The following is a 14,235-nucleotide window of genomic DNA, read 5'->3' on the forward strand; positions in this document are numbered from 1 at the left end:
TATTTAAACTAATATTTTAAAATTTAAAATTTGTAAAAAGCCTACATTTGAGAAAGCTATAGTAATTATTCACAAGTAGGGACATTAAAATTCATCCATAATCATCATTATTTGAGCCAGACAAAGGCTGTTGCAAATTGGAATATCTAAGTTCAAAATTTAGGACATGCAGGTATGATTTGACAGGTTGAGTTTACATATTTAGATAAATACAACATAGTATTATTTAAACAAAATTCCCTGGCCAGAGGAAGGATTGCATTTCAAGAGTCCAATATGATGCAGAGATTAAAACATTTTTCCAGTCTTGAGATGCTTCTGCTCCCTGAGTGGAACTTTCTCTGTCATGGTAATATTTCCTACAGTTTCTTTTTAAGGGGAAAAAAATGCTAAATGCTATCAATTTTCAGACTGTCCCACACTTAAACCTATATCAAGACATTCAGGAACATAACACGAGTAAAGATGAGAGAAATTGTGAGAAAAAAATTTTTGAAGAATAAGATGATGGTGACTTATAATTTGATAGTTCCTCTAAGCTTGGCTGAGCACCCTCTGGGGTTATCTTGTACATCCTGATCTTGTGGACTAAGTACCTTCTTGTGTATCAATTCCCCCATTAAAGGAGCTCTTTTCATAGAGAATTCTTTCATGTTTTCATGATCTGAACCCAGTTGCAATGTTTTCATCACTTGCTGTCTAACACTTAGGTTAAACTTTTCTGTCATGCTTATTCCAAGCAAAAATCTTTTGACGATGCGATCCTCTAGTGAATGGAAGGAGAGGGCAACAAGGCGACCACCAGGTCTCCGAAACTTCTGAACCGTCTTCAGTCCTGTGTAGAGTTCATTGAGCTCATTGTTCACAAATATGCGAAGAGCCTGGAAAGTCTTGGTGGCAATATGAGTAGATCGCTGTAGCAAGTCTTTTCCTGCATAAATAGCAGAGGGAGGAATTGCTCCTGCAATGATGCTGGCAAGCTGCTCGGTTCTGGTGATGGGGTAGATGCTGCGTGCTGAAGCGATTTTCTTGGCATGCTTCTCCTCCCCATATTTTCTTAGGATAGATACAAGTGCCTGATGATCTAAAGCATTCTCAACATTAGCAGCAGTGGGCATGTCAGGGTACCTGCCACCATCCATCCTCATGTCTAAGGGGCCATCTTTCTGAAGGGAAAAACCTCTTTGGGGAGTATCAAGTTGCATGGAGGAACACCCAAGATCCATAAGAACTCCATCAAAAGTCCCTGGCTGCACTTCAGTTTTCATTAATAAGGCTTCATCCTGGCTGAACTGGCCCAGCATAGCTCGGATTTGTTTAGGATACAACTCTGAAAGATGTTCAGCTAATGCATAAGCTGTTGTGTCTCTGTCCAGGGCATATAGAACAATATCTGACTCCTTCTGTAGAATGGCTTTTATGTGCCCTCCTGAACCAAATGTCATATCTAGAAAAGCCTGTCCTTTTTGTGGTGACCAACAATGAACAACTTCATCCACCATTACTGGAATATGTAATGTAGCCATAGTTTCAAAATCTCTATCTTGAGATCTGTTTAAATCCTGGGCTTGAGTTTGATCTGTTTGCTCCTGGGCTTCATATTCTTTATATTATTCTGCTGCAGTGTGTATGCTTTCTGGCCAGACACCTAAATTAGGTATGCCAGCTTCCAGCCAACATGAAAGATATTCTTTATACATTCCACAAAAATGTGGATATTGAAGCATTCTGTAGGTCAACAAATCTGAGGCACGAAGACTTCTCAGTTGGCCTCTAACTTGGGCCAGCGACTACCACTACAGTGCCGGAGAGCCTGAATTTGCCCACTTTAAAGTTTGTTTTGTATGATATAAGAATAGCTACCCCTGGTTGCTTTTGGTGTCCATTTGCATGAAATCCCTTTTTCTACCCCTTTAGTTTAAGTTTATGTGAGTCCTTATGTGTTAGGTGAGTCTCCCGAGGCAGCAGATGGTTGGTGAGTTCTTATCCATTCTGCAGTTCTGTGTCTTTTAAGTGGAGCATTTAGGCCATTTACATTCAATGATAGTATTGAAATGTGAAGTACCATTGCTTCCATTGTGCTCTTTGTTGCCTGTGTACTTTGGTTTTTTGTTTTTTGTTTTTTGCTTTTATATTTTCATTTTATAGGTCCTGTGTTATTTATGCTTTAAAGAGGTTCTGTCTTGATGTGTTTACAGGATTTGTTTCAAGATATATAACTGCTTTTAGCAGTTCTTGTAGTGGTGGTTTGGTAATGGTGAATTCTTTCAGCATTTGTTTGTCTGAAAATGACTGTATCTTTCCTCCATGTATGTTACTCAGTTTCACTGGATACAAAATTTTTGGCTGATACTTGTTTTGTTTGAGGAAGCTGAAGATAGGTCCCCAATCCCTTCTTGCTTATTAAGTTTCTGCTGAGAAATCTGCTGTTAATCTGATAGGATTTCCTTTACAGGTTACCTGGTGCTTCTGTCTCACAGCTCTTAAGATTCTTTCCTTTGTCTTAAATTTGGATAACCTGATGACAGTGTGCCCAGGCGAAGATAACTTTGTGCTTCTTGTATTTGAATGTCTAGGTCTCTTGCAAGGCCAGGGAAGTTTTCCTTGATTAATCCCCCAAATATGTTTTTCAGGCTTTCAGAATTATCTTCTTTCTCAGGTATATCGATTATTCTTAGGTTTGGTCATTTAACATAATCCCAGACTTCTTGGAGGCTTTGTTCATATTTTCTTATTCTTTTTTCTTTGTTGGATTGGGTTAATTTGAAGATCTTGTCTTCAAGCTCTGAATTTATTTGTTCTACTTGTTCAATTCTATTACTGAGACTTTCCAGAGCATTTTGCATTTCTAAAAGTGTGTCAACAGTTTTCTGAATTTTTTATTTTTTATTTTTCCTTAAGCTGTCTATTTCCATGAATATTTCTCCCTTTACTTCTTGTATCATTTTTTGGATTTCCTTGCTTTGGGCTTCACCTTTCTCTGGTCCCTCCCTAATTAGCTTAATAACTAACCTCCTGAATTCTTTCTGGAATTCAGGAACGTGTTTTCTGGTTCCTTCTCATTTGGGTAGGCTCTGTGAGAGGGAAGGTCTAGGGCTGACGGCTGTTGTTCAGATTCTTTTGTCCCATGGGGTATTCCCTTGATGTAGTGCTCTCCCTCTTTTCCTATAGATGTGGCTTCCTGTGAACTGAACTGCAGTGATTGTTGTCTCTCTTCTGGGTCTAGCCAGCCAGCAAGTCTACCTGGCTCCAGGCTGGTACCAGGGTTGGTCTGCACAGAATCCTGTGATGCGAACCGTCTATGGATCTCTCAGCCAGCACCTGTTCCAGTGGAGGTGGTGGAGGGTGTAATGGACTCCGTGAGGTTCCTTAGCTTTAGTGGTTTAATGCTCTATTTTTGTGCTGGTTGGCCTCCTGCCAGGAGGTGGTGCTTTCCAGAAAGCATCAGCTGTAGTAGTGTGGAGAGGAACCAGCAGTGGTTGGGGCCCTAGAACTCCCAAGATTATGTGCCCTTTGCTTTCCACTACCAGGGTGGATAGGGAAGAATCATCATGTATAGGCAGGGCTAGGCGTGTCTGAGCTCAGACTCTCCTTGGGTGGGTCTTGCTGCAGCTGCTGTGGGGGAAGGGGGTTAGATCCCCAGGCCACTGGAGTTGTGTACCTAGGAGGACTATGGCTGCCTCTGCTGAGTCATGCAGGTTATCAGGGACGTGGGGGAAAGCCAACAGTCACAGGCCTCACGCAGCTCCCAAGCAAACTGAAGGGCCAGTCTCACTCCCACTGTACCCCTCACCAACAGCCCCAAGTCTATTTCCAGGTGGAGGGCAAGATGGGTTTGAAAACTTGCCCCAGGCTATCTGCCTCCCAGCTGTGAGAGAAAAGGGCTTTAGTTCTTCCTCTGCCTGTGAAGTCTGCATACCCAATTTGTGCCCTACCCCGAATTCTGGCCGGGAGGCTTCTCGTCTCGTTCAAATTGTTACAAAGTTCAGCTAGAGAATTCTTTCCCCCTGTGGAGTTTTACCCCCTGTTCCTCTGGCCACCCTCCCAATGGATGCCTGTGGTGCCAGGCAGGAATGGGCTGCTTGGGGACCCAGTGAGCTCCCAGGGCCTTTCTGCTGCTTCCTCTACCCTTGTATTTCACTCCTCTCTCTAACTTGACTCAGCTCCAGGTAAAGTCAGAAACTTCTCCTGCAAACAGATCTTCAGCTTCTCCAGTGGGGGTGTGTATTTGGGAGAGGCAGTCTCCCTTTCCCATCTCCACAACTGGGGCGCTCACAGTATTTGGGGTGTCTCTCGGGCCCTGCAGGAGCAGTCCGTTTTCCTTCAGAGGGTCTATGGGTCTTCTTGGGATTGCTGGTTTCTTCTTGCATTGGATCGGGAGCGAAAATTCACAATGCAAGCCTCCGCATGCTGGTCTGTCTGGAGCTGCAATCTAGTCCTGCCTCCCGTCTGCCATGATCCCCTGAATCCCCAAGAAAGAATTTAGTATCAGTTATTGGCCTACAGTATAAACTCCTTGAGATCAGAGACAACCTTTTTGTTCTCAATGTCTAGCACCTAATGTTAATCCTCTCAATTATTCTTAAACTATTGAATGGGATATGATGGCTCTCCTAAGGATCTTTGCAATTAAAACCTTATCCCTAAATAGAATGAAAGATTTAATCTCCTAATAAAGACATTACAAGGGAAGTGGGGCATAGAAGGTACTTTTTGCAGAACATCCTTCCAGTATTCCTGAAAAAAATATCACATTGGTTGACTTTCTTGTCTGAACATGAAGCAGGTTAGGGTGCTGGAAGCAGATCTGGTGAGAGGAACCCATCAATCCTCCTCCCCTGAGAGGTAAGCATTGGCAGTAAAGAGATGGGCACATTCAAATGGTATGAGTTTAACAAAGGACTGTTAAAAGGAACCCAACAATAGATAATCAAGTATTCTAGGAATAGCATATAAAGGAGCTGTTACGACTCTCATGCCTGAAAAGACAAGGGCACAGGCAATCTAACAGGAGTTGTAGCCTTCAGTAGAGGCAGCCAACCCACAATGACTGGGCAGGGAGGGAGATGAGGGAATAAAAACCCTGATCTCATTCTCCTCTCCTCCTACCTACCTAGCTCTTCCTGGGGCTTCACTGACCAAAATCAACTAGGAGCTAAAAAGTAAGGGAACCCATAGGAGCAGACCAATAAGAATCAACCTGCTAGGACAGAGCAGGATGGAAAAAAGCAGAAGGTGGACCTGGAGTGGCAGATGGAAAGGATCCAGCCTTCTACTGAAATAGCTCGCTGACAAGCATGACAACTTCCACGCAAGCTTTGGCAGGACAAGCCCAGTTCTGACCCCTGATTCCAAAATCTGTTCACCTCTGGTCTCCACAGGTCTGCCCTCATGAGAGTAAGAGCAAGAGTCACCATACCTAGGAGAAAATTATCAGAGTTTAATGTTTATTTCAAAGCCACAAAAAAGCACCTCTACTTTATCCAAGCTTTGCCTGAGGTAGGAAATATTGTATTTTAAAGCCTTGATTTAAGTAAGAAAGTCTCTCCACTCCCAAAACTGAATGATGTGGATGGCTGATTCCATGGTCCTGCCCACAGCCCAGTCACATCTCAACCCACCTGAAAGTTTCCAAGCTCTTTAAAATGACCACGTCTGCTGGGTTCCAGGTCTATAGGCTCCTTTCTGTGAAGACAAAAGAACTTAGCTGTCTTGTAAGATTGGAATAATCTTTTGAAGCAGCAGCATTCTGGTGGAGAACAATAACTTCCCATAGCTTCTTGCAAGTGCAGCTGGCTGGAAAGAAATAGTGTTCCCCACCCGCCCGCACCCCCCGCCCCCCGCCCAGAGGGCTTTATGAGAAAACAAACTGGAAAGATCTGTTGGAGCCACAAAAGCAGATTCTCTTTCTCCTTCTTTTCTCCTTTATATCTTATTTTACTTTAGCCATAAAACACGCATCGGATTGTAGAAATTAAAGCCCATCTCAGCTTGAATGAGGCCAATTTCCGTGCTGATGAAATAGTTGACAGCATTGCAGGCTTGTTCATTCTTCACTGAAATGGGTTCCCCACCAAAATTCACAGGAGTATACCAAGAATGTAATGAAATAAAAGTTTTTAGAAATCCCTTTGAAAAATATACCAGAATAATCAAAGATTCTATATTAGTAAAAGGCCTTAATAGTACCCTTTTGTATATAAATGTAGTCCTCCTTGCTTGGGAACCAACTGTCAAAAGACCATAAGTTTCAAAAGAATGGGTTTAAGATAAGCCAATATGATGTTAAATTTTGTGGAGTCCAGATGGTTCTGTCAAGCTTGTCTTTGGCTGCTTGACTTGTGGGGATTTTTCTTCTGAGAACTAAATAAACGTGGGTGGTAGAAACATAGCTAGCAACCTAAGAAATACACATGAATCACTGTAGTAAATGTTTCAGAGTATGTGCCCATTCTGAGCTCCACTTCATCAATCCTCCTCCCCCTGAGAAGTGAGACCCTGAAGCCACGTCATTGCCGTGTCTCCACCACTTGTTGACCACAGCTAATTGGACCAAAAGTAGATACTTAACTCAGAAAAAACAATTCAGAATCTATACTGTCAGGAAAAAAAAAAAAAAGTCTTTCATCATTTGATATTGGGACACAGAAAGGTCAGTAAAACTACCTATAGGCAGTCATTTTATAAACTGATAGAAACTTGACTAAAGGCCACCATTTAGAGGCAGCTATGACATTCCATACATAAACATGGCAGAATAATCAGCCTTGAGTAATAAAAAAAAAAATGAAGCCACTAATAGAGATTAGAAGATATAAAAGACCATATACTCCCAAGAGAGATATGAATACAGATAGGAGAGGTCTGCCTTGAATTATGTTGACTTTCCAGGTCCTGTTTCCAGTCCCTACTGAGGCCTGATTGTAGGTATTGCCCTTAAGATCTTGGAGATATCCTTGTATCTGTTCAAGAAATACCTCCTTTTGCTTAACCCACTTTGGATTTTACCATCATAATTATTTGTGGACATAATTAACTCTGGAAAACACAAATCAGTCATCTCAGGGCTTTAGCTTCCAGAAGCAATATCATGTAGGCACAGGGATTTCCAAAACAGTGTTGAGCCTGGTTCTCTAACATCAGGATGGAGTATGTTAAAGGGAATTTTTCTACAGGATTGAAGGAGACAGGATGATTGGCAGTCCTTCCACAGAAGATGGAGTTATATGAGGCAGCTATTAATTCCCTGGCACTGGTAGGTGGGTAGGGTATGTTAGGGGAAGGGATTCTTCAAGGGACTTGCTTCCTTACTCTGTTTTTTTTCAATGCTTTACACTCAGCAGAACCCCAAGACGTGTGTTTACATTTTGCTGTCACCCGTAGCATTGCCTGTTTTATGCGTCAACCTGATCTTCATGTTAACCATACCAAGCTTATGATGTTGTACTGACCCTACCGAATCACACTTGTTTAATTCAGCAAAGATTAAAACATTAAAGTTAATTTTAAAGCAATGCCTTATAAAATATGTAACATTTCCTTAAAAATGACACAATGTACTTCTGTTTTTCAAAGCTCTTGTTTATTGTTGATGTAACATCTCCAGGTAGTGATAAATTTTGGGTTATGTGCCCTATTTCAAAAGGCTTCTTACGTATTCTATGTTCTCCCTATAGAAATCCCATGAGTCTGGAAGCGCAGGCATTAATAAACTTATTTAAATGGAAAAAGTGAGGCTCGGTAAGTCAAATGCAGCTACCCAATGTTTTTCAGCTAATATGTGAATGAGTAGGGACACAAATTCGGAAGTTGTAACTCTGAAACCTATACTCTTTCCGCTATAGAAGAAGTGTAGAATTCTGAAAAATGTCTAAAATGCAGTCTTTATCGTGGGAACCTATTTAACATGGGTTCTCACTACAGTGTTTCTAGTTAATAAAACATAAGAGTAAGACTGTATCTGACTCGTTCATACATTCCTAGCACCTAGGAGGATATGGAATATGTGAAAGGTGTGTGACTTGGGGTGGGCCTGCCAGAAGCAAACTCTGAAATAAGGATTCATGTGAAAATGAATTATTAGGAGGTGTTCTCAGGAAACCAATAGGGATCTAAGGAAATGAGACTAGGAAGGGAAGGAAATCAAGCAAGGATAGTACATTAATTCCCAAGGATAGTAACTTTGAGTCAATCCCATAGGCAAGTTCTGGAGAGAGTCTAGGTCACACCTCAGAGTGGTCCCCATAAGGGGAAACTGTGACTGGAGCATTTATTTCTTCCTACCTATCAATCATTTTTTAAGGGATGTGCACAGAGGGATGTAAATTTCCAGGCACTTTTAGTTATTCAGGTGAAATGGGCCTTTGTCAGCTTGAGGGCAAATCTTTGACAATGCAACATAGACGCTGACTTTTGAGAGTAACAGCACACCAGGAGTCATGTGCACAAAAATGAAAAAGGGGTCCAAGGAAATATGAACAGCAACAGCACAATGATGGCATCTGGCACAGTGCTCAATAAATAGTCGTTGAATGAAAGAAATTGAGGAAGGAAGGATGAAAAAAGGCAGGAAGGAAGGGAGAAAAGATGTAGTATTATCTAAATATCCTAGCAACATTTGGAGATAGATACATTTTTCTCTATTTTTCTGATGAAGTAACTGAAGCTCAGAATGGTTACAAAATTTGCTTAGGTAACACAGCTTGTAATAGTAGAACCAAAATGCAAGCATGTCTACCTAGCTCCAAAGCCTCTGTACTTTCACTGCTCTATCACATCGAACTGTCATTCACATGCTGCCTGACTTCCATAGAAACTGCCTGACCACCTTTTTTAACCCACCAAGAGTCCACTGTCTTGGGTGAAAATCTGGATCACTTTGTAGCATCCACATACCTTTGTCCCAAGCACACATCTTCTCTTGTGCCCTAAGATCTTGTGCATTTGAAACAGGATTAGAAAAAAAGAGTTGGACATACAGATGTTCAGATAAAAAGTGTTGACACCATTCCCTATGCAAAAACAATGAAAGATGCCAAGGCCTAATGAAGAGTCCAGTCTCCTGAAATCTCCTGGCATTTTCAGCAGACTGCAGTTTTCTGAGAATGTCTGTGTTTTCCAGAGCATGTCTGCTCAGAATGTATGAGCCAAAACCACCTAGGGATTTTCCATCAGTTGTTTATATTGTGCCTGGATCTACTCGAATGAGTTTATTATAAATAAGATAGAGTGATGGTATTTTTTCATGAATTGAGACTGAAAATTGGTTTTAAATATTGTTTTCAGCTCTAGACTAACTATAAATGGCATTTAGACTGATTGCACTATTAGCAGGTAAAGGGTGCTGAGTTTTAAGGGATTACAACCTGATTTAATATAATTATGAAACCAAATTATAATTAGAGGGGTTTGGTAGGAGGTTATAAGAAGCAGCTATTTCCTTTTTTGTATAATACTAAAACATATCCTATTAAACAGACAATTTTCTTTCAAAAGAAGAGAAAGGAAATTGAATTTTAAATGTTCCCAGGCTTAGTGCTCTAGTTGTGGCATTAACCAGCCTCTGCTTTCCTCTAGGGTACTTCTATCTTTCTCCACCAGTCTCCATCACATCCATCCAATCTGTCTCATTAAACATCCTAACCACCCTCTTAACTTTAATTTCAAAACAGGACTAAACTAAGGCTGATAAGAGGTCATTGGGTCTATTAAGGGTATTCCTTAGGGCAAAACTGTGAAATCAGATTGAATTTCATCTTTACCTTCCTGTCTTGTGACTTCTTAACCTTTCAGTACCCCCCTCATCCCCCACCAAGTTTCCAGAGTGGTCATACCGTGAAGAATTGATGATTGATAATCACTTAAGTTGTGGAGCTGTTTCAAAGCCACTGCCTTTTACAGTAGACCAAAATTAATAAATAAATAATGTTTAACCTAAAAGGGGCTTCCTGAAGCTTCACAAAGCAGTGCACATAAAGTATGATCTAGTTCACTTGATGGGCTATGTAAACTAAGATAATGCCTGCCTTTACAACTCTTTTTAATAAGAAATTTAACCTCCCCATAATGGAGAAAATATAACCTTAGTGCAGATGATTACTCCACAGAACTATATCTCTGTTAATCTCCCCTCTGGACATCAAAGTAACCTCAGCTTTGTCCTAGATGACACACAGCTGACCACAGAAATATAAATCCCAGACAGCCCAGCATAGTTCAGAAAAAACATTCAACCTGTAAACTCATGAGGAGTCTACCTGAGTCTCCTTATGGCTCAACAGATGGAGGTTGTTTTAAGCAACTTAGCTTTAGAGTGGTTTGTTATGTGGCAGTAGCTAACTGATTCAGGACTAGTACCTCATCATGTATAAGCTAACATTATGCAGAGCATATACAAAAAAAGAAGTACCCTGGAAGAAAGACAGATGATCTTAGACTATAACTATGTGAATAAACACACACACACACACACACACACCCCATGATACACTGTATTCCTTTACTATTTGATCCATCAAACATGAAAAGGATAGGCTTAGACACTGCTCATAATTTATGAAAATTAATGCCATGGTTTGGATACTTTGGCCCTGCCAAGTCTCATGTTGAAATCTGATCACCAGTGTTGCTGGTAGGGCCTGGTGGGAAGTATTTGGATCCTGGGAGCAGATCCCTCATGAATGACTTGGTGCCATTCTCTCAGAGGAGTGAGTTCTCACTCTAAGTTCCTGTGAGAACCAGTTGTTGAAAAGAGCCTGACACCTCTCTCTGTGTGTGTGTCTCTCTCTCCCTGCTATGTGATCTCTACATGACAGCTCCCCTTTGCATTCCATCATGAGTGGAAGCACCATCATGAATGGAAGCAACTTAAGCCCCTCACCAGATGTGGATTCTGGTGCCATGCTTCTTGTACAACCTTCAGAACTGTGAGCCAAATAAACCTCTTTTACTTATAAATTGCCCAGCCTCAGGCATTTCCTTATAGCAACACAGACTAAGACAGAACTAAGACAAAGTTTTAAATCATTATTCACCATTATCTGGAGATTGCAAAACAGCCCACTTTAGCTCCCCCATCTTTGTATTTTTTTTTATTAAGACATTCTCTTCACTATGACATCCTTGACTCATGTGGCCCAGGGACATATTTCTGCACTCTTTTTCCTATCAATTATCCTGAGTGATAAAAAAAAAAAAAAAAAAAGAAGGTAAAATGGTAGATCTGAGTTTATCCTGAAAAATGTGTATTTTGTGAGTTAGATCCCAAGCACTGCCCTTCCCCAGTAGCTGATGCCCAAGACTATTTGTAAGGCATACCCTTGACTACTCTATGCTAGTGTGGATTTCCATCCCTGATTGGTAGGCAGTTTTCCTAGGAATTACCTGAGTCTTGCTTAGAGGCCTATCTGTATGTTATGGAAAACTGATAACTACCCATATCAGCTGCACTAAGGACTATGGACTTTTCAAACAATAGCATCAAAGCCTGTTTTGTTTTGTTTTGTTTTGTTTTTTTCCAGAAATAGTGCATGCATCCTGTTTTTTTAATGGACCAGGCCTCATCTCTTATCCTCAGGATCCGTAGTTCTTGGAACTACTTCTTATAATGTCATCTGCAAGTTTTCAAAGTGCTTTCAAATCTCATTTCATCTTCATAACAGTCTTGAGACAGACAGGGAACTAAGTATCAGAAAATTAAATTGCTTTTTCCCAGGGTCATGCCAGATTGTTAAATGGCAAAGACCATTTCAGCACAAACTCCTATTTATTTTTCAAGTTCAATCTCAAGTGCTGCCCCCCTCTGTGAAGCCTCCCAGACTCCACAGGCAGAATTAAAGGCTCCGTCCTCATAGCGCTTTATGATATGACCAGGTGTTTTAGTTTACTCCCTACTGGAAGGTGGTTTCTCCAAACCTCAGGAAAACCACATCTTCTTCATCTTATCCACAGTGCTCAGCATTATACAAAGAGCTCTTCAATACCTTTTTAGTAGATGCATTGATTAATTCACAGATAATGACTTTTTTAGTACAAACCATATAAATATCCTCTGGCAGTAGTGTAGGAAAGAAGAAACATCCCAAGTCTAGAATGTAGAACTCAGGTAGAATCCTGGCTCTGACACTTTTTAACTGAGTCACCTTGAAATCACCTCACTGAGTCTCCATTTCCTTACCTGCCAAAGATTTTCTTCTACAACCACATGGTTAAGGCTGGTTTCCAACAGTGTGATTACACTATAGTCAGTGAATACCAAAAAAAATGAGTGGGGAAAAAAGAAGAGAGGCAATAAAAAGAAATGGTAGAAATAGACCATGGCAAGTTTAATCATGTAACAAGAACGACAATTCGGAGGCCCCATAATTACCTTTGTAACTTTAATTGTTCAGAGTATAACTTTCAAACTCCTACAATGTATAAAATGCTTAGCTCTGTGCATGTAGTTGAGTGAAAGCATAATCTCTCCAGTCTTCAACATAGCATAGCAGCTTTTTGTGGAGAGGGGGATAATCCTGAATGTCTCATATTTTGTTACTGCTAGGACTTCAGTGGAGAAAACCATTTTTTCTAGTAGCAATACTTGCTCAGACTTGACTAGTATTTTACAACTTCAGTGGTGGTAGTCATGATTTTGCAAAATATACAGCATTCTCCATATCAGAGACTGTAATATACAAGCAAACCCCCATCCAATCACCATTCCACCTTATGTACATATGTCACTTGGTAACCACAGATTTAGACAGATTCGTTTTTGCTCCAACCTAAGGACGCTCCTATTCTTGTGCTCTGCATCTCAGAGAGGATGAATGCTGACCATGCCCTGGGAAGAGTAGGAACCTGGGTAAATCATCAACCCACTCCTACACGTCAAGGAGGATATTAGAGTTTCAGTATGACTGTCATTTCCTCTACTGGCAGGGAGTGATAAAGGAAACATACATTCCTATTGTCTGTCCACCCTTCAGAGTGATGGATTACCTGAATGGGAAGGGATATTGCTCCTGGACTCCAGAAAATTATAGATATCTCTTCATGAATGTTAATATCAGATGATGGGGCAAAACTGTCACAGCAGAGGCAAGAACTCTCTGGTAATCCATTCTTCCTTTAGTTTGTGCTCCAAAAATAAATAAGCAATGTCTTTTACCTTCTCCCATTTTCCACATATTATTTCCTTTAGAAAGTAAGTAATAACATCATCCTTCCTTCACTAATGGCCTGTTGGCCATTAAAAGCAGGATAATGTGTTTCAAATAGAGGTTGTAGGAGGCTGAACATCAACACTCTGTTATAAGAGAATATTGGTAATAGTCTGCCAACCAGAAGGTTGACCCCATTTGTTATAGTGGAAAGTTTTAGCAAGTAGGATATCATAAATAAAGCCTATGATATTAATACTAACAGCAAGACTCTAATTAATCAAAATTCTCTGGAAATGGGGTGTTTCCAGAAAATAATTAAGGATTTACCTGAAAACCCACTTTATTTCAGCATTTGCTGTAAAAAGTTTTAAAACTCATTTCCCCCTTTTTAACCTTCATAAATGTGAGTTACTTTTTATCAACTGAAGGCTGTATAGTCCCCTAAAGTCCTCATTGTAAAGGTGACTATACTTCAGATGGAGATGGAAAGGCATAAAACATGTGAACAATCAGCCTTAATGGATCTGACCCAGGACCATTCCCTGGAAGTTGTTTTACTAGCTAAATCCCTGATGTCAATTGGTTTTCTGGCCATTGGCCTCTATATCTTATAAGTCTAGGCCAAAGCAATTCCCAACATTTGGCTTCACTAAGCTAGGGTTTACAGTAGGAGAAGGCAATTATACTGTTTTGTGATGAATGTTAACATTATATTAGAGCTCAACCTTTAAAAAAAAAACTTTTGGCCGGGCGCGGTGGCTCAAGCCTGTAATCCCAGCACTTTGGGAGGCCGAGATGGGTGGATCACGAGGTCAGGAGATTGAGACCATCCTGGCTAACACGGTGAAACCCCGTCTCTACTAAAAAATACAAAAAACTAGCCGGGCGAGGTGGCGGGCGCCTGTAGTCCCAGCTACTCAGGAGGCTGAGGCAGGAGAATGGCGTGAACCCAGGAGGTGGAGCTTGCAGTGAGCCGAGATCCGGTCACTGCACTCCAGCCCGGGCGACAGAGCAAGACTCCGTCTCAAAAAAAAAAAAAAAAAAAAAAAAAAAAACTTTTAAAAGAGATTTTTGAAGGGTAACATAGAGT

General features: G+C 40.8%; 1 protein-coding gene across 1 annotated transcript; it reads right to left on the bottom strand.

Moving 5' to 3' along the window:
* Positions 1–515: 515 nt before the first annotated feature.
* LOC103231710 (12S rRNA N(4)-cytidine methyltransferase METTL15-like) lies at positions 516–1,727 on the bottom strand. The gene is given in 1 exon segment (XM_007991289.3): positions 516–1,727. A coding segment is annotated over 1 exon segment (1,212 nt).
* Positions 1,728–14,235: the final 12,508 nt, after the last annotated feature.

The sequence above is a fragment of the Chlorocebus sabaeus genome, chromosome X (assembly GCF_047675955.1).
Source record: "Chlorocebus sabaeus isolate Y175 chromosome X, mChlSab1.0.hap1, whole genome shotgun sequence".
Classification (NCBI taxonomy): domain Eukaryota; kingdom Metazoa; phylum Chordata; class Mammalia; order Primates; family Cercopithecidae; genus Chlorocebus; species Chlorocebus sabaeus.